The sequence below is a fragment of the Dicentrarchus labrax genome, unplaced genomic scaffold, assembly GCF_905237075.1.
Source record: "Dicentrarchus labrax unplaced genomic scaffold, dlabrax2021, whole genome shotgun sequence".
Taxonomy (NCBI): domain Eukaryota; kingdom Metazoa; phylum Chordata; class Actinopteri; family Moronidae; genus Dicentrarchus; species Dicentrarchus labrax.
Window position 1 is genome coordinate 23,569,645 of NW_026136707.1, and position 27,224 is coordinate 23,596,868.

The window sequence follows — 27,224 nt, forward strand, 5'->3', positions numbered from 1 at the left end:
GAATACAGTGCGTGGGTGTGTGTGTGCATGTGTTCGTGTCTGTTCTGTGTGTGTGTGTGTGTGTGTGTGTGTGTGTGTGTGTGTGTGTGTGTGTGTGTGTGTGTGTGTGTGTGTGTGTGTGAACGAACGTCAGTCATGTTACTTCAGCTGCAGGTTTGAGAGAACCACAGAGGGAAATGTGAAGCCACCGTGTAGACAACTCTACTGCGGTGGTCCCCTTTCTTCTCTCCATAACTTACCCCACACACACAAACACGCACACACAACAGCCCTCCAATCAGCACCCCACCCCTGTCACTTTATCATCGCACGCATGCACAGCTCTGGTTACGCACATGTAATCGGGGCAAAAATTATTAACTTGAGCAAATATGCTTTGCTCCATATATTTATGCTGAAATGAAATGTCCAACTGTTGGCAGGGCTTCCCTCCATTCCTCAGTAATGACGAGTAGCCAGTGTTTAAAGCGTCAATGTTCCCCCCTTTGATATTTTTCCATCTTCTCTTCTAACAACTGAGAAGGCATTTGAAGAGCTTTGAAAGGATTTTTTTAAGGCCTCACATTATGTGTAGCCTGGTAATGGACTGATATTATTAGCATTTTAAAGCCACAGAAGAGTTTTTTTAAGGAGCAGAAGACTGGTTTGAAGGCTGAGGGAGAGATCCAGCTGACAGACACATGTTGGACACGCAGCACAGGGAGACAAGAGGCTCACACATCACAACCTGACATGTCACGTTCTTTACAGAGAAGCATACAAACATTCTCTCACACACACACACACACACACACACACACACCGACTGTATCAAACACTGCAAATAGTATTATGTATACACACGTTTTCAACCACACACAGACCTCAATGTGTTCGCTTTCCTTTCTGTGTGAGACAGTACAGTAGAATTACTTACTTTATCCGTCTATAACTGAGTCTGGCACTATCTCAAGAACATTAGGGAGGTGATATAGATGTAGAATTTCTGGTTATTTAAGTGAGATCCTACCTTTTGAAAGACTCAAATAGAGAGATACAGATGGAACTCATATTTGCAAAATGTTAGTTTGAAGAAAATATTTAATATTTTTTTCCAGCTCTCCTAGCATTTTCTTGTCTGTATCATTAAACCCTTCCTCCTCCTCCTTCTTCTTCTTCTACTCTCTCCATTATTCCTCTTGTCATGAATTCATTTTTCTTCTGCTCTTAATTAATTCTTCCTCCACTCCACCCAACCCTAACAGACCTAGTTCAACTTAATGCCTGCTTTGTATTGCTCCCCTCACTGTATGTGATTCAGTCTTCATGTAAAGCCAAGTCATCTCACAGGATGTTGTAGGGGTTCTCCTACCTTATACTTACTCTCCCTTCTCTCTCTTGTTCCTCCATTCTATCCCTTCTTCTGTTTCTCCTCGTGTCCTTATAACCCCCCCCCCTTTCCCCTAATCTCCCTCTTCTGTGCAGGATGTTGTTGAACATTTTCTACATGTGCCCTCTTCTGTTCTGCCTCCCACCACTTTATTTGGTCTCCTCATTGCTCCCTCTCATCAGTTTCTCTCTGGTCAGCTCACAGGATGCTGTAGAGCATTTCCTGCCACCAGGGCTACAGGAAAGAGGCCGAGTGCAGCCCCCGTTTGATGTGCCATCTCCTCTAATTCTTTACACCTGGACTGTTCTCTGTACAGATTTTCTGCTCAACAGAAGCGCAACTCCCCCTTCCTTCCTTCTTTCCTTCCTTCCTTCCTTGCTTCCTTCCTGCAGCATCCTTCACTCAATTTCTCAACCTCTCTCTGCAGCCTCTTGCTTCACAACATGTTCTTCTGCTCAGTATGCTTTTAAAACCTCTACAAGGGCTAGAAACTCCATTCCACAGAGGTACGTGGGGCTGACTGGTTAGCATCATGTCTTTCTCATCTCTCAGTTCCTTTTAATAAAAACAATACCCAGTCCAGTCTCCAGCTCAACGCAGACAGTTTTTGTTTAGCATGTTTTTGATTTTTAACTTCCCTCCTGCTACTTCTTTTATTATTTTGTCCCTCTTTTCTGTCTGTTTCTTTCTCTTTGTTTTTTCCCCATTAAAGGTTCCCAGTGCCTGCAGCTGTTTGGATGTCGGCATGGTGGTCAGAAGTTTTGGCATTGTGTTGTTTGAATGCCATATTTTCACAGCACTGCCTGTTTAGAGTTGCGGTTTGTCAGGAGCCTGGCCTGCAGGGGCCACTTCCTCCCCACTGTTCTGGAGTCACTGTACCAAAACACTGACTGGCAAGAGAGGAGAGGAGAGGAGAGGAAAAAAAGAATAAGATGTTAGGGGAGGAGAATGTGAAGAGTGGGTACTAAAAGAAAAGTAGAAAATTATTGAGGAGGGAATTATATAAACATGATGTATAGACAAGCAACAGCAAGAGAGCGGAAAGCTGGGAGCAGAGGTGTTGCAGCAGGAAACTATGGTGGTTATCTTCCGAAGGAACGTGCCTCTTTTAATTTCTCTATCATTATCTCTCTTTGAGCTTTTTTAGGTTTTTCGCAGTGTTCCTTAATTACTACAAGTCAGTCTTTCTACTCATTCTGTGTCTCACACAGCAGTTGTTTCTTCTCTGTCACTTTCCATGACTTCCATCTGCCTTAGCTTCTCTGTCCCTTTTGTGGTTCTCACATTCTGCATGGTTCTTCCTCCTTATTGGAACAAGGTGCAGTGCCAGCAAACACAGAAACAACCAGGCTCAGGCTGATTCTTAGACAACACTGTCACTGCACATGTTGAGCATGACAAGCTCCAGATGATGCTGATTGAAGGCAGCCTTTATTCCCACTCTCACCTCCTGTAGGTCTCTGAGATGTAGCCATCTCAGCAACCTGTTGACGGCATTCTAATCACACTGAATGTGAGACTTCTGCCTATTCCTCATAATATCTTCAGCCACTTTCTTTCTCCTTCTTTCACACTATGTTTCCGTACAAGAACTTTCACCTCATTTAACCCACAGAGGTTGGACCATTTGACTTGCAAATGAAGCAGCAGAATTGGTGTGATCACATGCAAAGCTATTTGATGACACAACAGAAATCAGTTGTATCAGAGTACTCCACAGTCCATTATGGATAATGATTTGTGTTGACATGTTTCCTGATATTTTTTAAATGGAGGAATTAGAAGACTCTGCTATAGATTTTTTATTGTAAATCATGTGTTTTCACGTCGTCAATGAGCAGTTACCTGCTTTAAATACATACTAGGGAGAAGATTACCCAGGCATTTTGAAATGTTGCAGAAGAAAAAAACACGTGTAAATAATGAATTACTGTTAACTGTCGCACTGTAATGGCTTACTGGAACACTTAGCCATCATTAATGTTATTAGTAACACCTGTGCTTTCCTGTTGTGGCAAAATGGCTGCTATGAAAAAGGCCTATAAGCTTTAGACAACCGTCCTTTGCTTCAACTGAGTTGTCTTATGTTTACTTTGTCTTTTCTTGTTTGATTTTCTGTGTCGGTACCTTTTCTCCATTCTTCCCTCCCTCCCCAAATCAGCGGCATCACTAGTGGAATTAGGTAAGCACAGGAGTTCACTCCCCCCATGTGATTTCCTCAGTTAGAGGGGGAAAGGGGGAAATCTCCCATATAGAAATGTCACTTTGTATAAATACACTCAGCGGTTTGGATGAATGCGAGATCCGCTTCAGAATTATAAACACTGGCTCTGCAGTCATTTACAGAGGAGGAGGAAGAATTAGCTGATGTAGGAAGCATGTGTGCCCCAGATTATTGTAATTATTTTATGCTGTTTTTCCTTGCTGACATAAAAGTATTTGGACACTATCTCATGAGAAAGCAGTTCTAGTCCTGTAGTCCTGGGCCGCACCAGGGCCCGCTAAGCTGCTTTCATATTCTCGAAGTCCGACCTGTCTCTCCTCAAAGCTTGTGATTTAGACATAAGTTTTTAATTCCATTATGTGGAAGCTTCCAGCAGCAAGTCATTGTATTTAGTTTCATTCTGCCTTTTGTTTGCTGGAAGGAAATTTGAATTAGAACAAAATGTTGTTTAAGGTCAAGGCAAACGTCAACGAGCAGGACCTACTGTTTTAGCGATCCGATTACATGTTTGTTCAGCCTGTCTGCTAAACCTGTAGCATACGTTAACCTAATCAAATATGGCCATCATTTCCCTGACTTTGTTTAGGAAAATGTTCATTCTTTATCGGAAGAAGGATAAGGCCTTGATATGTAATCTTGTTGCTTTAAACATTTGTCAGAATTCAATAATTGCTGTAAACAATGTGTAATCAACTTCAAAGTGCTCTGCCAAAGACCTTTATTTTCACAGATAAAAATGAGCATCTTCAAAAATACACACAACGCGCCTGCGTGTACAGTAATGTGAACCAGCTTGGCAATACTGAACCGCTTAATCAATATCAAGTGGAAAAAACAGTAGTGGTTCATGCTGTTAGATCCATAAAGTGAGCCTAATTTTACAGCTCCATAAAACACCCTCCTTGCCGAAGCCCGAATTGAACAATTTATGTGCAGGAGTAAATCACATGGAATGCTCTGACGACTGTAACCGTCTTGGTTTGAGACTCATATAGAGTGAATGTACATTGCATGTGAGCATTATGCTTTAATGCATAAGGTGGTTCCAGCTTTGCCATAGATTCTTTTGTGTTTACGTGTGCTTCTGTGCCTGTTTGTCATGATAGTATGTAGTTACGGCCTTGACGAGTCCAGTGTATTTCTGTATTTCTACTAAACAGTTTTAAGTATATTATCGGCCGATATTGACTTTTCACATATTGGTTTCGTACCGGTATTGTTATCAGATATACCCGTTATGATGATGTTATGTTTTCCGGTATAGACAAAAATGCTTGTTAATAAATTGGTGTCACTGCACAGTTAATCCAGCAGAGTGCGCTGTGATTTACAATACTGTGGCAAGCAGTACAGAGTAAGAGGGAAGAAGCAGCTCTCAGCAGCTACAATTGGTTGACGATGTAGAAGTTAAATTCTTTAACATGTTAAAGAATTTAACTTAATTTTTAATGAAGTTATTTGTAAGAAAGCAGCCGTCTGTAGCAGTACCTTTGCGTAGTTATATCAGTGTACAGTACACATGGGAAACATGTAGACATTTTCATTCCAGCTCAAAACTAACTAAAAATAAAAAATTATAATTTCACTGTATCAGCAATCTGTGAATTTCCCCCCTCTAAAATTGTTGTCAGTCTCAAAAATCCCTTATCGGTTGGGCTCTAATTCTATGATTTGGGAATGACAAGAAGAATATGCTCCATGTATTCTTCTTTTGTGACAATCTGGACAGCTGGTACAACATGTGAGGTGCAGCTGTACAAGTATTGCTCTCGCCCTATCATCAATTATTGTCAATCTACTTGAAACTGCGTCAGCTGGAATAAATAGTTTTGGTCCTGTGTGATTCTGTCTCCTTTATGTTTCAAGAGAGGCTTGATTTACTTCAGGCTTTGTCAATCAGACTAGTGAACACGCTCAGTGCCTTGCCAGAGACCAGGGACAGACTTTGGATCTGGAATCTTCCTCCAGCAAAAGGATCATTTTCCTTTAATTAGTGTAAAAGTAGCATTGAGGTATGTGCCTGTTCTACTTTAGCTTGATGAAAATGACTGCATATAAGGGTAAGCCAGTTCTTTGGCTACTCCTGCCATGTTCCCTACTGCAGCCAGTTATGAATAATCTATTCCACGCATGTGTTTAGCGATTAATTAAAGATAAGTCCTCTCAAATTAAAATGGCGGTGGGATTGCATCATTGTGAAATTGCTTGGTGGGGACACAAATCTGGTTTCAATCTGAGGTCTGAGGAAGTCAGTGAGGCATTCCCTTCACACCTCTGCATCAGGGACCCACTGCTAAAACTCTGCCTGACATGTTTTATAAAAGCAGCATTATGTCCATTTACAGAGCAGGGAGGAAGCACCTCAAATCTGTTACAGAGGAAGTGATTTCACAAATACCGGCCCACTCAGTTACATGGGGAAAATGGTAGCTTTGTCCTGCTCAGTGTCTCACGCACCACGCACACACACACACACACACACACACCCGAGTAATTCTCAGAAGCAACTTCAAGTGCATGTATTGTCGATGAAGATCTGAGATGGACTGATGCGCGCACACATACACACATAAAAACCCGTCAGCCATTTTCAGCAGCAGCCACAACTTCATTCGTTCACTAGTGAAGATCTTAGGTGCCTTTTTCAGTAGATGCATTGCAGATGTCTACCTACTGTATGAGGGAATCCAGTGCCCTTAAAAAGATGGTGAATTACTGTCCCTGTTACCCAGGAATGTTCCGTGCTTAGAGCTGCATTCAAGCAGAAGCAAGAGAAGAGCACAGTTAAGGCTAAACAGACCAGGCAGTGTGTGTGTGTGTGTGTGTGTGTGTGTGTGTGTGTGTGTGTGTGTGTGTGTGTGTGTGTGTGTGTGTGTGTGTGTGTGTCTGTGTCTGTGTGTGTGTGTGTGTGTGTGTGTGTGTGTGTCTGTGTCTGTGTCTGTGTCTGTGTGTGTGTGTGTGTGTGTGTGTGTGTGTGTGTGTGTGTTGTGTGTGTGTGTTAAGGAGAAGCAGAACAGAAGCAGTGGAGATGGGAACGACATCTGTGCGTTTCAATAAATGGCCCTTGCAGTGCTATTAGCAGGGACAAACTGCAGAGACTGAAATGTAAATCTGGAGTTGCATCAACATTTTGACTGATGTACAGCCAAGGACATGCGATATTATACCGCTTTAAACATACTTTATTGTTATAATGTGTTAATAAATGAATAAGTGTCCACTATGGGATTGTAGCAAACTGTATGTTTTTACTGTACAATGAATCATGGAAGATGATGAAAGATTAGCGGTCTAATTTGTGTAGTCATTGGCATGTGTGAATTCCACGAAATACACGTCAGTCAAAGCCAAATGAAATATCTGTTCAGTCTTCACTCATGGCTTCTTTGCAACACGGAGCTCTGATGGAAGGAGCAGATTTTGAATTAGTACACGATGAGCCTATAAATTACACTGGCCAGACTGACATCTTCAACAGGCCATCATGGCGAGCACATGTTAGCCAGTGTCTTCAGAGCAACACGTCTAATACCAAGTGTGTTTATAACAATATAACTTCTCTGACATGTAAACTGCATGGGAGATAAATGACTCCTGTAATTAAGATATGTTGAAATCACTTTTGGTATACGCCATGTCATTGTAAACAGAGGGCCTTCTTCTGTAGTGCTTTCCTTCAACCCCTTACTACCATGAATACCATTGTCATGAGGGTGGTATGAGCTTGAGCTAAGCCCTGCTTGTATTGTATATAGAAGTTATAGTTTCCTCCTAAGATCTTGTGTAAATATGATATAATTGGTTGAGTATGAGTGTCTTTAAAGTGCAATCAGACTAATGAATAACAGGCTTCTGTTGGGAGCAGCAGAGGAGATGAGTAATGCTGTTGGGCTGAAAAAGAATAGATTATTGAGTTTTTGTCATGGGAATTTGTCAGTACATCAAAGCCTAGACACAATGCAGGAAAGCGGTAATTTATGTTTATTGCGTGTTGTGCCAAAGAGGAAAAAAATCAACTATAGATTGGAATTGTTGTACTTGGCCACAAGTAAGTACCTTGTTATTGCCAAGTGTGACAAATTTGGAGCATTGTCGCAGCTTTGTTGTCTTGGATATTTTGTTGTTTTTCTGACCGTGTTTGACTCCTGTTGAAAAAGCTACAGTCATCAAAAATCACTTAAGTAGCAGCGGTATAAAAATCCCTGAGTGACTGGGTCTTATATTCTGCTGACTCGCCATGTTCCACGACATCATTTTCCCCTCTCACTCCGAGGGCTGCTCAGCGTACTAATTCAGAGCCTTAATTACTATAATTGGTAGATGCAAATTAACAGCAATTGGACTTGACTGGGGTCATAAATCCACAGCTCAGAACTTGCAGAATTTCTGGCAATTCAGAGCGGACCACCGTCGGCAGGGGTGCTTAACTTACTAAGTAATTGCAAGTTTCATGAATCATAATGCTTATGAATTCCCCCTCGGTACACACACGGGCCCAGTGGGACTCCGCTTTAAGCCACTGGGAGTCATAGCAAGCAGATTGAGAAGCCACTGTGCAGCTTTGGCCTCTCCACAACAGAAATACCATGGAGGAGCTGCTGGGTGCTAATGGGGTTTGGCTAATAACATTTGGAACCACAGAGAGAGAATATCAAAACCTCAACTGAACCCTTTATTTTTTAGAATTTATGGATGAGTGATACTATTTATGCTGGTCTCACGAAAAACTCTTAGATGTTACTTTTGCATTTGAACATTTGAATGAATGGCGGAGATCCCACCACAAAATTCAATGACACAGCAAGACATGCACCGTTAGCGTTTCACGTAGCATGTGCTCTTTCAGTTCAAATATACAGTAGTCGGGGTCTGCTCAAAACAAAGAACATGGAACACTCATGAAATATAGCACATCTGTGTACAAACCTAATTTAGCTTGACTTGGCCAAATTAAGCCTGAGATCCCAATGAAATTTCTACTCAGTATGTATGTTCTACCAGGGGAGCAGAAGCAGAGGGCCTCATCTCTCTTAAACACACACTTACAGGCACACGCATTTACATACACTCCTGCCGCTGTTGAACGTGTAAGCAGACATGTATTGCATGTGATTGTTGGGGAAATGGAGTGAAAAACAGGTCTGGGGTTGTGGGTTCAGGTTGCGGGTTTCAGAGTGACGAGATCCAGAAGCCAACGGCGCTTGGTATTACCCTGGTGCTTCCTGCCCCACCGGTTGGGGATTGGGGGGGGGGGGTAGGATGGAGCTTGAGAAAGGAAGGTAGGGAGGACATTTCAAGCCAAGGGCCAGGATACACTCTGACCCATAGGATCCCCTCGACAAGAGGCTGCAGCCCACTGCTCCCACACTCCTACCATCGGGCCCTGAGCCTCAACCAGATCCCACAGTGGTTTGTTTTACAACCTTGAACCACAGTTAGCCTTCAGAACCTTAGCATGGTAATCAGGCTCTCCCAAGATTCCACTTTCGCTCTTTTTCAACAAGCCCTTTAACTTATTTACCCATTGGCTCTGTTCAATATGATTCTGTGTCCGTGGAACACTCTTTGAATGTATTTCACTTTATTTTTCTTACAATTCATTCTCTCCTATCGTGCAAGTTCTATATTCCAAGTCTGGATGTTATTTCAAAGTTGTGTGCAGCAGCGGAGTAAATCCTTCGCTGGTTACACCTAATGCCTCTATGGCATGCGGCAGCAGTGTGTTTCTGCATGAGCTCATTTGCTGTTTATCAGTATATACATGTGCATTAGCTAATGTGTGTGTTAACTGGTGTGTTATGCATGTGCCCAGAAGGTTCCTCCTTGAATCCTATTACCACTTCAGCACACAATTCCAAATCTGCTACATGTTAAGCACTCAGTCCTCCCACACGTCTACTTAATAACACAAATCATGATTGATGCCCTGCCCAGCACATGCATAGACCCAAAGAATGCTAAACAGAGGAACATAACTTGCAATTAATTGTCCATTTGTAAATTTGTCTGCGTATCTTCTGTTCAAAGGAATTTGGAACATCATTATTTTTTTTCTCAGTGATGAAGTACCAGTGAATCGCTCCTTCCAAGTCCTGCGTTCTAGATACATAACACTGCCATGCCTTCACTATTTTGTCTGCTGTTTCCCACTGGAGGGCTTGAATTGGATGGAGGCTTTGACTTTGAGCCATAATAGTGTTGGACGGGAGCCCTCATATTTCAGCTCTGATGCGAAATCAGCCCAGTGGCTTTTCGGACTCAAATTGGGTTTAAATTGTGTCAGAAGAGGGAGAAATGTTTTTTAAAATAATAGCCATGAATGCCATGAAACAGAGCGTTCTTACTGCAGAGCTTTTGATCCGTTTTTATAAATAGCAGAATTTTGTCGTAAAAAATAATGTTTCTGTGGTCTTTTCCTGCAATTAAAATAAGGTTGGCTCAGGAACAAGGGCAAAACTAAGTACTTGTGTTTGAGAAGAATTTCTCTCCCGCTCTCTCTCCCCCCTCTCTCCCTTCCCTCCCTCCTTGCCTTCCTCATCTGCGAAAGCATGTCATTTATGACTTGTTATTTTCATTTTTGCTCCATATTTTCCACATGGTAGTGGCAGGCAGATGTCTGATAATGGCATGTGAGACCCAGCAGAAGGGTGTGTTCCACCTGCCTCGCTCTGTATGTTTTTAGTTCGTCCGTGTATATGGTGGGCAGAGCGAGTGCCGTGCTTTCCCAAGGCATTCTCTGGTTCCTCTTGGCCAAGCAGTGTGGTCTTCACATGACCAATCAAATATGTCAAACCGCCAGTGTTTTCCCCCCACATGTACAACAAGAAAATCTGGCTTCAATTATTATTGCACCCCAAGGGGAACTTCCAAAATTCCTCCCCTCCTCATTTGTCAGAAATGAAGCTCTCTCGTTTCCTGCGATTGGCTGAAATATGTCTTTTGATATTAAATCACACCGGTTTCCACTGGCTGCATGACCAAGACAAATGTTTATCATATTTATTTATGTCATTGGAGATGACCCTACAGCTCAGCAATGCAGAGACTTGGCTGCAGACTCCCATGTAATGTTGATTGTGAGTAAGAGAGTCTCCTAAATAAGCTGAAGTTAAGAGATAATTTGGAAAGCATATGAGGTAACTGTGGTTTGTTTAATGTGAAAAATACAGTTTAGGGTAGGGGAGGGTGATGGAGGTACTGTTACAAAAGCCCTAATGAATCTAGACTGACACATCCCACCCAAATCTTACAGGGCTCTTGGTTTGATTTATATTATACTCTGTTGATAAATGTGGTTCCAAATGTTGATTAAGGATCTGTTTCACTTGTTTGTATGTCAACAAATCCAGCTAAATCCAGTTATACACCTCTGATCTCCCATTGCCATTGTTTTTGTACTTGGTGCTTATTGTCATAACATCACGCTCTGGTAGAGGCCTTTCCAGTGTGGCTAAGGGAGAGAAACGCTATATGAAAATTGCCATTGACGTTGCCGAAACAAATAAAACTACTCATGCTGCCGCTACATCTGTAGCCATTTTAAGCCCTTATTTATACCATTTAAGCTCTCATTTGAATTCACCAGCACAAATAAACATATCATAACGAACCGAAAGCCCTGATGTCATATGCAGATGTTGAATTTTGATTATTCCTTTTGCCTCGTGAATTCGTCAGGATCTTGTCTCTCAAAGGCAAAATAGATGACATCACTTTTTCTTGGCGCTGATGGGACAGTGTTTGCTCACTTGACTGTAGCAGTTCAGCTACAGAGACAGGCAGCGCTGCCCACTCCTGACATATCTCTACATCTCTTCTACCATATTACAGTTTGTGTATACTGTAGAAGTCCTGTGTTTCTGGAGACAGAAATAGAAAAAGAGAGGCTGTAAGAGCCCCGGTCTCCAGACTACTGTGCTGTCCAGCCAGGGGTTTGAGCAATGTTTACTGCCAATGATAAGCTGGCATAAATCAGAACTTTATAAAAGGCAAATGATTTCACCTGAGGCCTGTGTGGTTATTTATCTGAGGCCTGGCTGTACAAGTACCAGCGGTTTTGATTTGCTCATAAATCATCCTGTAAGAAACTTGTGCTACTAAACCACTGAGTAGGCAGAGAAGTCAGTAGTGGTTAGGGCCTGCTGCCAGAACCTCTTTACTGGTTCAGTAAAACAGACTACCTGGTCTACTCCTGGAGTCATGTACTTCATTGTAATTGACTATATAAAGTACAGCCTGACTCAATGTGACCCCCACAACAATAAATAAAAAACTATTCATGTTTTATACTTTTAGTTGGACTTGGACACCTGCTTGTTGGATAAGACTTGCGCAATACACCCTGCAAAATGTTGTCGACCTGATACACAGCCTAGCCTGGGCTTCCAAGAATTATAAGCGCACTATATGCTTGATAAAGTGATTCGATCAAATTGCCTTTTCACTCTCTTCCCTCTAGACGTGCAATGAACCTTGGCATCCTGCGTGACCCGGGTTCAGAGGTGGAGGACCGTCAGTATCAGATCGACCTCCAGTCCATCAATATCGGAACAGCTCAGTGGGAGCAACTCAAGCCAGAGAAAGAGGGAATCAAAGGAGGTGTGTCAGCGGAGAGCGAGAGGAGCTCCCAGAACCCGGCCCTGGAGTGGAACATGGCCAGCAGGTCAGGAGATACTTCAGTATTTGCATGTTAAGAGTAAGGGGAAGCACTGAAGCGATACATAGATATTATTGACATATACATGAAATTATTGGCACAAAAGAAATCTAGGTGCATCCAAAATAGTAAAATAGTAAACATAGTGTATCAACAGCTGCTTCCTATCAGGCTTAAAAATTGTTCTGTCTGTAATATCTGGTGGAATCATTGATAACCACAAGCAAAAGAACAAAACACAGACATATATCCAGACATATAAACCAGGACTAAAACGTTTGTAATTACTGAAACAACGTTTGTCTGGTAGTCATTGTTTGCTGACCTGTTTTCCATAAGAATTTAATCATAAAAATGCTCAATATGTTTCAATATTTTTAGCCTGTCTGCCAGCTAGTCATGACAAACTCATATATTACTGGATAATGTTAGCATCATTTGAACTTTTTCCTTATTATCAATAAGTCAAGTAAAAAGCCAACTATTAACCAAGAATAATTATTTATTAGTAATACATATGATCTGTATAAAGCCTGATATACTGACCTTAAGCCTCTTTGTCACTTAATTATTAAAAATACATAAAAGAGCCATGCTGTTGCATTTGGATGAATCCCTTACAATGACCACTGGAAGCATAATTCGCATTGCTGCTAGATTGCATCGTTACACCCCTATTCAGGTGCTGTGTGTGTGCGATCTGCTGTGAATGTCCCAAAATGTATCTCATCAGTCTTGATGTGGGAGCAGCATGTAGTTATTGAGTTAGCTCCCTATCATGGAGCCTCTCCGTGCACAGTCATAATTACAAACCCTGTCATTTTTTTATAGACTCGGGAGCTAAAACAAGCACGAGTGTAACAGCCTGTTTGGCCCCACATCCTTTTTTTTCCACTCATGTTTTGAGAGGGAACAGGCCCAAAAATCACAGAATCACAGGCATAGAGTCCAGATTTGTTCCCCGTCAACTAAAAATAAGCCTTGTGGAAGAATGCAGCACAGAGTCAACACGGGCCTGATTGAGACTGAGCACTCTCAGGTCAGCAGGGCTTAGAGTGAAGCGGGCTGAGATACACACACCTTTCACATGCAGACACACTCAAGCACGCTCACACAGACACACTTGTACATACTCATCACGAACACTGATATTTTCCTCACTGTATGTCATATACGTCTGTGATACTGATGCTGAACCCTCAGGCCTTAGACCTGCCATAAGACCCGTTGCTGTAACAACCAACGTGTCGTATGTTATCCCCACTCTCTCTCTCGCCCCTCATTTCCTGTCAGCTCCCTGCTGCATACTGTCTAATTAAGGCAAAAATACTTTAGTACTAGTAGTAGAAGTTAGTTGATTTACCTCTTCCAGGTTAAGCCAGCCAATACATATTTTGCTGGCAGAATAAGGCTAATGTCAGGTTAAAGTTGAGGTGCTTTTAAAATAAAACATCAAACTTGTCTAATACATGGGGCTAGCACCAGTATAAAAGAATAGCAAAAGCAGTCATGCTGTCATTTTGATGCTTTCAGCCAGAGTGACTCAGAATGAGCAAACAAGTAGAGCTTTAGTTTTTGACATTTCAACAAGACAAAGGAGTGGACCTGTGGGATGGTATCTCTAACCACTAGACCACCCTGATTTCGTTTTACTCTCCTTCTGTCTCCCCAATAGTTTTGACTATTCATCCCAAAATCCTCCTCTGTCTCGACCTTCTCTAACCCTGGCAGCCAGAGTCTGTTGTAAAACAGCCCTTTTAAGTAGCGGACTTGGACCTACGTTAGAGTCTGACAAGCTCATATTGAGCAAGGGGCTACTGAGCCTCAATCCGCTCACATTTTTTCTTTCTTACTCTCAATTTGTCTCTCTGTTGATGAAAATGGGGCTGCTGGGGCCTAGTGCCAAGGCCAGATTGTCTGACAGGGCAATGAGGTGATATTTTGGGCTCACACTTTGAGCTCCAGAAGATACTGAATGCCTTTTGAGTAGACTCAACTTTCTTTAGACATACAATAGCTGCCGGTCTGGATTTCTATTCAGAACTTGATCATAGGATGACCTAACATGTAGCTTAACAGTTGTTTCTGTACTGAAAGGGTTGACACTCTTGTGTTATACTGTAACATACAACTGTAAGGTGACTTAAGTTTGGCAGTGACTTGCTGCCAATGCAGAGAGCTGTAGCAATCACTCAACTAATAATAAGAATGTTTTAGCATCATCTCTTCTCATTTTCATATCTTTGATAATTTAGAGTCACACCAGTAAGTAAGTAAGTGAGTAAGTAAGTAAGTATGCTTCTGTGTGCTCATGCTGACAAGGTCAAAGTTGCTGTTGTTGAGGTTTGTGAATTTCACCCTAACTCTCATGTTTAGTTTCCAAAGAAATCATTCAGGGTGGCTGTGGTTGCCTCCTCGTTCTCCTTTCTCCTCGCCATGGTAGGAGCAGCCCTGGAGGTTCTGTTGGAAAATGGGCTTTGCTGTACTGCTGTGTGCTGCACTGTATATCCCAACCTCAGCGACCGCCACGACCAAGTCATAACTGAACATGTGATTTAGAATGTTCCAACACACAGAGGAAAGGGGAGTCGAGTTCACAGCTTTACTTGTCTGCTGCAATCACCCGCAGGAGTACACCACCTCGCTTGTAACAAGTTTTGACACACACCACTTCCAAAGTTCACACCTTTCCCTCATTCCCTACATCGATACCCCCCTCTCCCTCTCCAGCTTTGGACTTGTGGCAGTTTTTCGGGTTCAATTCCAGTAGTTTGCGGATCTGCAGTGGCCTCAGTTGGCTTCCTGAGGTTTTGCGAGGAAATTCCAGCACTGTGGATCCACTGACAGGATCTGTCCTCGTCACAGTGTGCAGTTGCCGGCTAGGAAAGACCTTGTGTCATGGAGCTGTGAACTCTCTGCTGCTCGCCTCCTGTCAGCCACCCAGCGCAGGCCTCTCTCTTTTTTGTCCATGCCACGGATATCTGCACTTACTGTTCACACTGTGTAGCTTTGTATGAAAACAAAGTCACTCTTTCCATCTTTTGTGCGTTACACCACACCCATTCAAAGGTACACACACACAGGCACACAGAGTTCTCCAGACCAGTCAGGACCCCATATTACTGGTAAACCGAGCCTCACGCCTCTTGGCTTTGCTGGTGAAGGATAGCACCTGTCCCCTGCAACGAGACACTCATTGTTTCAATCCCTGTCCGAGGGGAGATTAGCCAACACCAATTGGCCTCACAGATCATTTCACCTCTGAATTAGGGCCTCCCTCAAACTCTCAACACAAAGAAATGTGTCAGAAAAGAATCCCTTAAGGGCACTGGTAATGCACAATTGTGTAGCAAAAGTGAATATGATATTGGTTCTGGTTAAGTACTGTACTCTAGGCCACCTAGAAACGGGGCCTTTTATAATCCTAGCCAACTATAAATATTGGAAGCCGTACCACTTGATTGTTTTAATAGCAGCAGATGTGGCAATTAACACCACCTTATAAAGCCCACTTGTATATTTGTTTTACTGCTAACAAATGTTCCCACAAATATGACTTGATTGTGGGAATGAACATTAGTGAAATGGAGACAGTTGATGTGAGAAGGTCTCCATTTGATCTTGTGTATACAATTAGGGGGTGTTCCCAATTGAGACTTGTCAAATAACGTCTCACTCTGTCTCCGTAACCGTATTCAAGCTTCCAACTAAAATGTGTTAGACCAGACATTTAAGAAAGCTCACTTATGGGAATATTTCACAGGTCTGGCCTGCGAGCGTCTCTTATTGTGAGTTCAGCTCTTCATGGTTTGAATTTAAAAAAGCCAGAGCGAGTTTGAAATGTGTGTCTGCCTGTCAGCTAAGGGCAAAACAAAAGCTCAGTTTTGAACATTTTGTGGTTTTGACTGTGTTGTGTTGACTTGCCATTCGTAGGCAGTCTTACAAATATTTTACGACTGGTAACCATAACATGTTATTAGTAAATAAAAGCTGGGGAATGAACAAGTGGTCTCTTATGGTTGCTGTTTGTGTTGAATCACTTACCAGAACTATACACTTTTAACTCAAATATAATTCAGTGATTGACACTTTTTAAATGAAAATGTCCATTCATTTGAAAGGATATGTTTCTAACCGAAGAACCTTGATTATAATGATCTCCAAATGTTCAAATTCATCCCATAGTTAATCTCACTTTTTTAACATTAACAGCCGCATGCAATTTAAAGAACCTGTGTGAAGAAGTGTCTGCTAACAGTTTGACCCTGTATGTATCTCTGTTCAGCATCAGGAGGCACCAAGAGAGGCGGGCCATCCTGACACCGATCCTGACTGACTTTTCAGTTCGGGTGACTGCTGCCCCAGCCATCATCTTCAGTAAGAATCTGTCCCCTGACTGCGGACAGGCAGAGGTCAGTATTGGCTTTTTATGATCTTTCTCTTAAAAGCGTGAACATTTTCTACACAAGTGCATTTATCTGCAGAAAACCGCTTAAACAGTGGAAGGAAAAGCCAAAAATGGCTGTTTATATTTTTAACATCAAAGTTTAATATCTGATCCTAAAGACAACAGGTCATGAGGATGTAAGGGTTTGCTTAAACAAGAATTTTCTAAGAAATTCACAGTCAGTCAGAGGTTACACATGTTTCTTCATCTACTTTATAGAAGTTTGTTCACTGCTTACGCTGACTTCTTGTCCCCTTTGACCACGACCTGTTACAACCATGATTGTAACCATTACTCTCACAATCCGTTGTCCGTATGAAAATAGACATTGATTATGTGAGATGTCAGAAGTATTTACCTTTTGCCTCTTAACATACAGTAACTTACTCATTAGGAATCCCTCAGCCAGTCCACCGTGTAATGGAGGCTTTTGACCCACAGAGTTCAAACCTTTCTGCTTATACAGCTGATGTTTTTTGGCACGGCTCTCTGAGACTTCCTGCCTCTTTGATGCCTCGTCCGTCCACGCTAACGTGCCCCTTGACAATGCGTAACAGCTAATCCATAGTTCACACTGACACACACACACACACACACACACACACACACACACACACACACACACACACAAATGTGATTTGTGTGACTCTCTGAGATATGGAGACTCAGAGCCAGTAACAACACAAACAGGACTTTGAACTACATAGTGTAGATTCATTCTAATAATTACTATAATAAAATTCATATGTATTTTCAACTAATTAAATTTATGCATGCTTAGCACATAAATGTAATGGCTATCTTTATTAAATTATTCATTTATGATAATCTGCAGTTTATGATCTACAATCTACAGTCTAAATTTACATTCAGGATATTTTTTAACTATTATTGTAACCTTATGTTCTTATGACCTTATGTGTTAAAATTACTGCTACTACTACTACTAATCATAATCACAAGGATAATACTCTTAATATGTTTTATACATCTATATGAGAAAAAACTAATTGCAATATTAACGTTCCAATGGATATTGAATGAAATATTAGCAGTCCTTTTATGTTTTTAAACAGTGGGTCTGAATAGATTATGTTTACACAGTGGTGGCCAAATACCATTGTGCGTAGTTACTGTAGGTCTGGCCCATGTGTGTGCGGTTCAACCCAGAGTGTTAGTGAGTGATATCCTGTTAGATGTAAGCCTCCAGGCTGAGGTTTGAACTGCTGGCTGTGGGTGGGACCCTGGAGAGGACAGAGGGAAGAGGGGAATAGGGAACAAGTGAGCTAAACGGAGCAAGACAGAGGGGAGATAGAGAGTAAATAGACCACAAATGTAAAAGTTAAGAAAGAGAGAAGCAGGCCATGAGTTCACAAACAATCCTGATGTGTTATTGAATGTTTTTCCTGCTCTCTCCACCCACCTCCCTCTTTTCATTTCCCCCTGTACTATCTCATCTCTCTCTAGGAGGTGGTGGTGTGTGGCCACTCTCTGGAGGTAAATGTGACCAGCAGTTTGGATTTCTACCTCAGCGTTGCCCAGGTGCAGCTCCTTCAGCAGCTTCTCAAAGACAACATGGTGGGGATGGACGCTCCTGAGAAAAGTGCTGAGGTACATACATTCAACAGTGTACATACATTCGAGTACACATCACACCTTGGCCCTTAGATCACCTCTCTCTTGCTGACGTCTTGTTAATCTTAGTGCATTACCACAGTTTGACATACATCCATTCACAAATCACTACATAGGGCTGTGCCAGTTTAGCTCAAAAATCCATCATGACCGTTTTTCAGATCCAGAGCCCCCTAACTATTGCCCCTGACTATTTTGGGTGAGTCTAACACATTTAAATATTTACTCACTCAGAGCAAGGCAGTTCTCTAATGTGACCTTAGTTTACTGTGCTGTGCTCAGCTGCAGCTTTCAGGCCCCTTTCTATTGTTTACAGGACAGGGAGCTCCCAGGCGCCATTTGCCCCGTCTGACCGCTTAATAAAGCTTTCTAATGGAACACAATATAAAAATATTTACCAGCTGCGGTGAGGATGAGAGTCACAGAGGAAGGAGGGGGACAGGGGAGAGAAGAGGAGGGGGACAGGGGTGAAATTAAGTGAGTTGATAGAGTGATTTTACTGTTACTCCTCTCAGGATGCTTTACGGGAGGACATGTGTGCTGATGTGCAGTGAGTACGTCAGATGACTCAGGCTTTCGTAAAGTGATATGGTTGGCTTCCTAGGAAAAATGAAAAGACACATTAACGGTACAGTGATCCCACTATGTTTGTGTTAGCAATAATGATAATACAGACAGTAAAAGGACATTCTTTGTATATACAGCGTATTCACGGAGTAGACTGTCACGCCAAAAACCAACATCATAGAATCAAATGTTAAGATGGACATCTTACAGTTATTCCATCCGTCCAGTTTATTAGGGCAACACTATAGAAACAAATGAGAAAAAGGCACTTCTTTATTTATTCATTTATTTAGTTATTTACACACCTAAGGAGGTGCCTGCTGTGCATCTGGTTTTGATTTGGGTGATCTCGGAGCCCTCACCCCTGACTTGTTATGATTCATGGCTTGATTCTGTTGAGGGGCAGCTGACGGCTGCAGAGGGTTCATCCAGGTTCAAGGCAGGATGTGAAAAACGGCTATTCTGGGAGGTCCATTGGCAACAGTCTAAAAATTAAAAAATTCGGTCACCCCCCCTTCACCAATTATCTATCAACTCATAAACTGAATATCTTTTCTCAAATTTTCCGGCAACAGCTAGTTCCACACATACACTCAAACGCTTCTATGCTTTCAGTTTTCTGTGCATTTGAGCTGAGCAGCTCCAGTTGGAGGACCTGGGGATTAAGGGTATTGCTCAAAGGCACTGTGACAGTAGCTGCTCAGTGTTATGTTCTTTTTCCCCAGCCATGTTTCCCAGTTTATCCAGGGATGGGAACAGTCAACTTTTTGTTCAGGAATGCACTTTTAACCACTGTGTTATGGCTGCCTTCAGCTGGATTAAGTGAAATTGAAATGACCCACAGGTCCAGAGTGATGTAATATAATGATCATCCATCCACTATTGAGAAATGAAGAATATATGCTTGGGAAAATACCTCAGCTTTCATTTAATATTTGCTTTTTGGTCACAGTTGTTGGGAAATCTTTTACTTTTATTATACCATATTAATTTCAGGTGCATTATACCATGTTCTTTACTCATTCGGTTTTATAGTAGTGCCATTATGGAGCGTAACAGTATCATTAACACTGAGGTCAGTCAGTGTGTGTCTTCACCTCTGTGCAGCTGCAGAGCATGGAGGTTACTCTCAATAAATGTGGTCTGGCTTTGACTTTTTGGACACCCTCTGTAAAACTATTCGTACCTCCATCTATCTCAGTGTCGTAAGTCTTTTGGCGACCGCATCTGTCCGGCTGCTTGGCTCAGACCCTGCAGAAGGGAGGTCAGTATGACTAAGACATGGTCGAGTTTGGCATGTTCCGGTCTGCAGAAGCTCATTCTACAAGCTGCAGAGCCCTCTAGTGGTGTCTTCAACTACAGCATCATGTGATTCCATGCTCAGACCAGCTCCTGAGGGCTGATTCACTTCCCTTACAGTCTGCGCTGCCAGCAGCCTGTCTACCCCCCCACTAACACATTAGACACACCACCACCATAATATCAGTAGTATGTGCACTGACATTGTTTGGAGTATGAGTTTGGAACAGGTAAAGCCTTTTGATATAGTTAAAATAGACTAGCTGGATAGAATAAAACAGATGCCTGTCCACCCCCTGCTAACACGTTACAAATAATAATCATAAAGTGCAGATGTATTTCCATTGCCAGTTTCCACAATATCAGAATCTGGATTTGGAGCATATATCTCTCCTTTCTTCCTTTTTTTTAAATTCAAACCCAACTTCCGTGATGATATTTATAGTATTTGACAGTTTTGTTTGTACTTCCTTTATACAACCTGTTCAAAGGATTCAATTAAAAACAGGTTGTGGATCTCAAGCATCTGGTGGTTTGTTGTTGTGCTTCAATAAAGCATCTCCGCTCTCACAGTCAGCGCTGTCCCCAGCAAGGGTTTAAATTAAACACTGCTCCTTTGCTCACTCTCTTTCATTTCCTAATGCTTTTCTCCCTCTCTCTCTCTTTTTCTCTTTTTAGTTTTTTTTTTCTTTCCAATACATTGCTTCGAACAGATTCTCCACAATCCCGGGCATTGATTTCAAACAGTTCCCATCGCCCCTCACAGCTGTGTTTTATTGTCTGAGTTAATGAATTTGTTTTGTAGGGGCTTTTGGGTTCCCTGGCAGTGGTGAGGCGAGCCAGGCGCGTGGGCAATGTGTGCAAGCCTTGTGTGTGATTTCACTCATTTCTATTCACTGAGAGAATCTGTTCACACACACACATACACACATTCATTATGACCCTTCTATGCATACATACAGCTGCTGTCCAGGACTATTATATTCTTATACTCTGTTACATTCTATGTTGCTGTGCATTGTAGCCAGTTGTCCACAGTTTTCACTTGATTGAGATGCAAAGCAAATGTAAAATGATTTCTAAACGCTCCATAAGCAGATTTGTAGCTCTTTAAGTCACTGCATTAGTAGAATGTTTATCGCAGCATTAGCTACGGTCCGTCACAGTTTGACTTCATCTCTGTATTTTTTGGTTGATGTTAATGATGATAAAGTGAGGCTGGTTTGAGATCAGGCAGCTTTCAGCAGCAGGAGGTCCCAACCGCCAGGAAGCTATGAATAGATGATAGAGCGGCTTCTGGGACTTATCTCACTGCTCTGTCATCGGCACTGTCACCCAGCAACACAGAAGTGTATACCCTCACGCACACATGTCCAAACACACACACACACACACACACACACACACACACACACACAAAACGTACACATGGCCCCCACATTCTCTGCATGGTAACTGCCTGCAGCCTTTTATTTGGGAGCCGGTACTGTAACACTGCTTTATGACAGAACAGCTGACCCTGTGTGTGTTTGTTTGTGTGTTTGCATTCTGTGTGTCAGCTCTGCTGTAACGTTATTGTACTCTTCAGAAAGAGCGACAGTTAACAACTTTGAAAGTGTGCAAATATCTCATCTTCCCTGCAGCTTCTTCTTACAGTCTCTCTTTTCTCTTAACCACCACTTCTTCCTCCACACACCATATCATTCTGTTATATGCCACCTCACTGCCATCCCTTCCTTTATGTAGATTTACAGTAGAAGCTCTCATTATTGGCATCACTATCTGGCTGTCATGCAATTGCCACAATGACAAGCTCCCAAAGTATTTTAGTAATCCCACCAAACTGGTAAAGAGCAAGAATAGAGGATGTTTTAAAAAATTGCTTCGTCTCATGTTGGCATGTCTCACTCTCTCTCTTTTTTTCTCTCTCTCTCTCTCTCTCCCTCTGACACACACACACACACACACACACACACACACACACACGCAGAGGCAGCCCGGGTCAGCCATGTGCTTGTACCACAGTGCGAGAGGAAAATACCCTCTGGTGCAGGGGGAAGTCCCGCTCGGCTTCATCCTCCACCTCATCCTGGGATGATTACACGCATGGGAAACAGGGCTTTAGACTTCCTCCAACACTCATGCGCACACACACACACACACACACACACACACACACACACACATACACACACTGGTGCCAGTGCACACACAAACACACACCAAGGCAGTACCCAGGTTCAGGACAAGGTATCAGGCATCACAGGAACCTCTGAATTACAATTTTTAGTAAACACACATGGGGAAAACCTCTCAATCACCCATTACCTGCCTTATCTCTATTCTTCCTCTCCCCTTCTTTCTTTCTCTTTTCCTTTATTTCCTTCCTTTTTGTATCACTCACCACATCAGTTGACATTGCAAGGCTGTACGCATCTCTATCTGCCACCTACTTTGTCTTAATTCTCAATCTCCTGGGTCTTTTAACCTTCATCCAACTCTTCTTCCATTCCCCTTTCTATCACTTTCCTCTCTTTTCCATGCTTCTCTCATTCATCTCTTTTTTTCCTCTCTTGGGACTGGCACAGCTCCTGGTTGGAAAAGTGTTGGTCCTTCCAGAGCTGGCTAGTTAAGCAGCTAGCTGGCTGCCAGTGGAGACAGATAGAATTTGACAGTCTGTAGATTATGATATTACTGTACTATTACATCTGTGCAGTCTTAAACGCCTGCGTTAAGGACACACACGAGCTGCTCTCAACGCAAAGCTGGACTAATGCAGCGCTATAGACAGCGTGGGTAGGTCGGCAGCCAAGACCAACCGCTGTGAGAAGTGAATTTACAGTAGGCACGAACACGCTGGTCGGTAGCTGGTTTGGTTTGTCAGTGGGTTTGGACAGCAGTTTTAGGTTATTAGTGGGGAGGAGGCAGAGTTTTAGTGATGCATGTCTTTTTTGTGCACACAACCAAACTCAACTACAGTTAAATGCATTTGGACGCTGCAGTTTTTCTTTTTAAATACTATCGTTTCATCTATTGCAGAAGCTAATGAAGAATCACAGCTTTTCAATATTTTGTTTGTCTTTTGATAAAAAGGCCATAATGTGGTGTAGCTCAGTCAGCAAAGACACCTCAAGTGTCCCTCAACTAACTTTTTTTGCTTGCAAATAAATAAAACCTATGAAACAAATGAAGACCTTTTCATACCTCATTCTTCACTCCAAATGCTACTAAATGTTACACTGTGGGAGAATGGAAGCTTGGTGACCTATTCTGCCCTCTTGTATAACAATTTAGCTCTTGTGCATGTAGGAGTATTAGCTGAATGTCAAAGGCACGTAAGACGGCTTATCTGAGCCATGGTGTTGTTGACAAGCTTGGCTCAGTGAGCGACCTGGGGCTGGATCCTTGTCTGTGTATGTTTAAAGTAAACCATTTTCCAAGACCGCTCCTCTTTGTGATGAGTGTTTCATATTGTCTTGTAGCTGTTGAGCTTTGAGAACTGAAGTTTCTCTCTCGACCTCCGATCTTTCCAGGACAGTGAGGTGTCAGAGGAGCTTTTATGTGCTCTGCTGGCCAACAGAAATAGGGAGACATGAGATGAGAGTGAAAATCCGAAGCGTGGAAAAGGAACAGAGCCGACAATAAGAGAGTGGAGACAGCTTGAGAGAAGATGGCCAAATGACAGAGATTTCAAGAGGGAACAAGGAGTAAGGGAGAAATCCACGGAGATGAGACATGACACAGTGAGAAAAAGAGAGTCTGAATCTGGTGTTTGCTTTGATTCCTGGCGCTGTCCAAAGTATTTGTCTGTAAATGTGGGAGCTGACGTTCTTGAGAGGTCAGCTCTTAACCAGTCAACCTGGCTATTAACCCTCTCTGAGGGCCAGATCCCTTTCACCCTGACCTGTTCCCATCCTGCTTAGTACTATTTTCCTTCGCCCTGTTGCTGCTGAGAGCAATAATAAATAAGGCTCCCTGCGCAGGCATCTCCTTTTCCATTTTGGCTGCCTTACATCTGTTAAGTAAGCGTTGTTGTCTCAGCTTATCTTAAACATACATATTTTCATAGCCAGTGTTCATCTTGCTGCCCTTCTTTTGTTATGAAACCATATCTTTTTTTTTTCCATCTTTGCTCATGTCTCACTGACCCTCTTGTGTGAATCAACTGCTAATTGACAGCCAGTCATAACAACTCACCTTCCCCGTTCAGCCCCAGCAACCCAACCAACAGTCTTCTTAAAGCCTAACCGTGGCACATTCTTAAATTGGCCCCTTGGAAACTCAATCTATTTGAGATCAGTAGCAGCTGAATTTGCTCTCTCCTCAATCGGTTTTGGCAAAATTGGCGTGAAAACTCCAGATAAAATCACGAAGGTCGGAATTCTATTAGAGCCTGGAAACAAACGGCGCCTTTGAGGAGAGGCAGCGGGCCCCCACCGTGAACCCTGGGATCGGGTGTCGACTCAGGTGAGGAGGAGTCAGGAGTGCCCTCTCTCTCTCTGCCTGCAAGGGAAACAGGGTCACACACCCAGGGGACTAGTAAAAGCAGGGCGCACCAGGCTAACTAGTACAGACACATATGTACACACGCCATAGTAGACTTTGTTCAGTGAAAAAGCCCAGAATATTTGTCTGAAGAGGTGAAAAGAGGAAACAGATTTTTTTTTTTCTCTACACCTGTATAAGCAAGATTCCACCTAGAATAACAGGTGATGGAGAGTATTGGGTTCTCTCTCTGTAACTTGGATGGTGTAGCAAAAGTGTGTTTGCATGTGCATACATGTATGTGGATATAAATGTTTGCATTTGACCATACATAAGTACAGTGTGTCTGTGTGTTCCTCACTGTGATTTTTGAAGTCCTGTGGTTGACTGGAGCACTACTGAGTTCCTCTTGGACTGCTTTCATTAAACTAAATATTTACCCTAAAACAAAATTCACACATCATTCCAGGCTTTTGGAGGAGTTTCCATGGGTGCAGGCAGATTTTCTGTTTTTTCTGCATCTCTCTGTACTATGTTATCCAGGTCACACAGCAGTAACATATTAAATATTGTCCCTAAATTCAGTCTTCATCATATGTAGTGTTTAAATGATTAGTTGATTATTCAATTCAAGTCATTTTTTACTCCAAAATTCCAAACATTTACTGGTTTCAGATTCTTAAGTGTGAGTATTGGCTGCATTGTCTGTTTTATTATTGTAAACTGAATACCTTTGATTTTGGATTAGACAAACAAGCAAATTGAGGGCTCTGGAAAAATTCATTTTCACTATTATAGACAGTTTATAGACTAAACCTGGGGTTCCCAAACTTTTCCATGTGAAGGACCACCACAATAGATGCGCGTTATATCTCGGACCCCCAATTTGAGAGGATTTAATAAACTTAATAAATCCCCTATTAGAATTTTTTTATTTTATGTTTCATTATCAACTCTTCATAGTATCATCAGTGATTTTTCCAACTTCCAAAAACTGTGATAAAAGTAACATTCTGTTTTGTTTTTTTTGCTGGGGACACCCTACCACTCACTTAAGGACCCCTGTTGGGCCCTGGACCACAGTTTGAAAACTACTGCACTAAACAATTATTCCGTTTTTATTAAGTTAATAAAGGAAATAGTGGTTAGTTCCAGCCCTAACTGTGGAATCTGTTTCTTAAGTTTACTTTAAGAACTGTGTTATTGTGTCACGTGTTTCTTCAAGTGCATGTTTGAAGAACCAAACATGAATCTATGTATATCTCAAGTGCTATCTACTGTATGAATGTACGTGTGAAATGAATGATATCTCTGTAATTTAGGCTTGTGACTGGCCCTGAAACCTGATAGAGGCATGTAAACCCAAATGAAGTCTATGCAATGATAGATATGCACGGATAGGTGCCGGATAGCCGCTTGAGACCAAACTAAAAAAACATAGCTCACATGTTTTGGATAATCAAGAGGTGGGCTTGATTTTATACCTCACCTGTTTCAGTTTGTCTCTTTGGAGCTGCTCCAGTGGTTCAGATGTGCATGACAAGGATGAATCATCAGACACACACCTAACATATTCCAACACTTGGAATAGTCCGCTAGCTTAAATCAGTTCTTGTTACTGTGTTCATTTGAGTTGCAGCATGTTGAATTGCCGATACTCCAGCCAGGACAGAAAAAAAAACTCATGATGTGTGTGATGATGAGTCAGTTTTGCAGTTTAAAGTATTACAGGTGTTCCTTCCATGTTAAACTCTGAATCACACCAGTGCTGCCAAGTGATCAGCAGCCTGTTGCACCAGCTGTGTGTAAGTTCAGACTTAGTACTACTAGCTATAACAAAAGTTATTACTAAGTTGTGATTTATGCATTTCTAAAATAAAAGAGGTTGCACCACAGAGATGAGGCAACTTAACTCTAAAAAGCAACTAAATAGTTACACATGACCCTAAGGTCATAAAATGTCATATAATTATACTCTACACTCTACTCTATACTGGTGGTAAAACAGTAGTTTTTCTGGCACGCAGTATCATTTTTTCATTAATTGCAGCCATTTCGCCACACATTAAACTCACGAGTAGAGACCTTATTTATTGACATGATTTTTCAATATCAATCTAGTTTACTACGAATCTCCTAGGAATCCAAGTGGCTCATGCCAGACAGAAAGCTAATGCGCATGGCGACCATGGTGATGGATGGTGATCCCTGATTGGTCACTTGCCTTAATTATGACTTTCCATCCAAACTAGTTAAGTTATCCCTGAAGTAATTGTGGCGCAACCAATTTTAGTAGCTGATTTAGTTACAGACTTACCAGTAGTTACTAACCCTCTAGTGTAGACTTTACACCATAACTTGGGAGAGAACTTACACATAGCTGGTGCAACCCAGTCCAGGTCGTAAACACCCTCAACGTCCTCTGAACTGTGCTTGTCCAATTCAGCCAAGGTGTTCTGAAGTCAGCTTAGCTGTTTCTGTAGTTCAGCTTTGTTCTTTTCTCATGCCGATGTGTCCTCTAGTCTTGTCCTCTTACGTCCCC

General features: G+C 42.1%; 1 protein-coding gene across 7 annotated transcripts in view; it reads left to right on the top strand.

Annotated features, from left to right (window-relative positions):
• The window catches only part of LOC127366381 (intermembrane lipid transfer protein VPS13B), a 315,825-nt gene that overhangs the window by 190,846 nt on the left and 97,755 nt on the right, over nt 1-27,224 (top strand). For all 7 annotated transcript variants that reach the window (XM_051405186.1, XM_051405181.1, XM_051405183.1 and 4 more), the window contains exons 32-34: nt 12,052-12,255; nt 16,535-16,661; nt 18,164-18,307. In XM_051405186.1, coding sequence (XP_051261146.1) covers nt 12,052-12,255; nt 16,535-16,661; nt 18,164-18,307 — 475 coding nt within the window. The remainder of the gene's footprint in view (nt 1-12,051; nt 12,256-16,534; nt 16,662-18,163; nt 18,308-27,224) is intronic.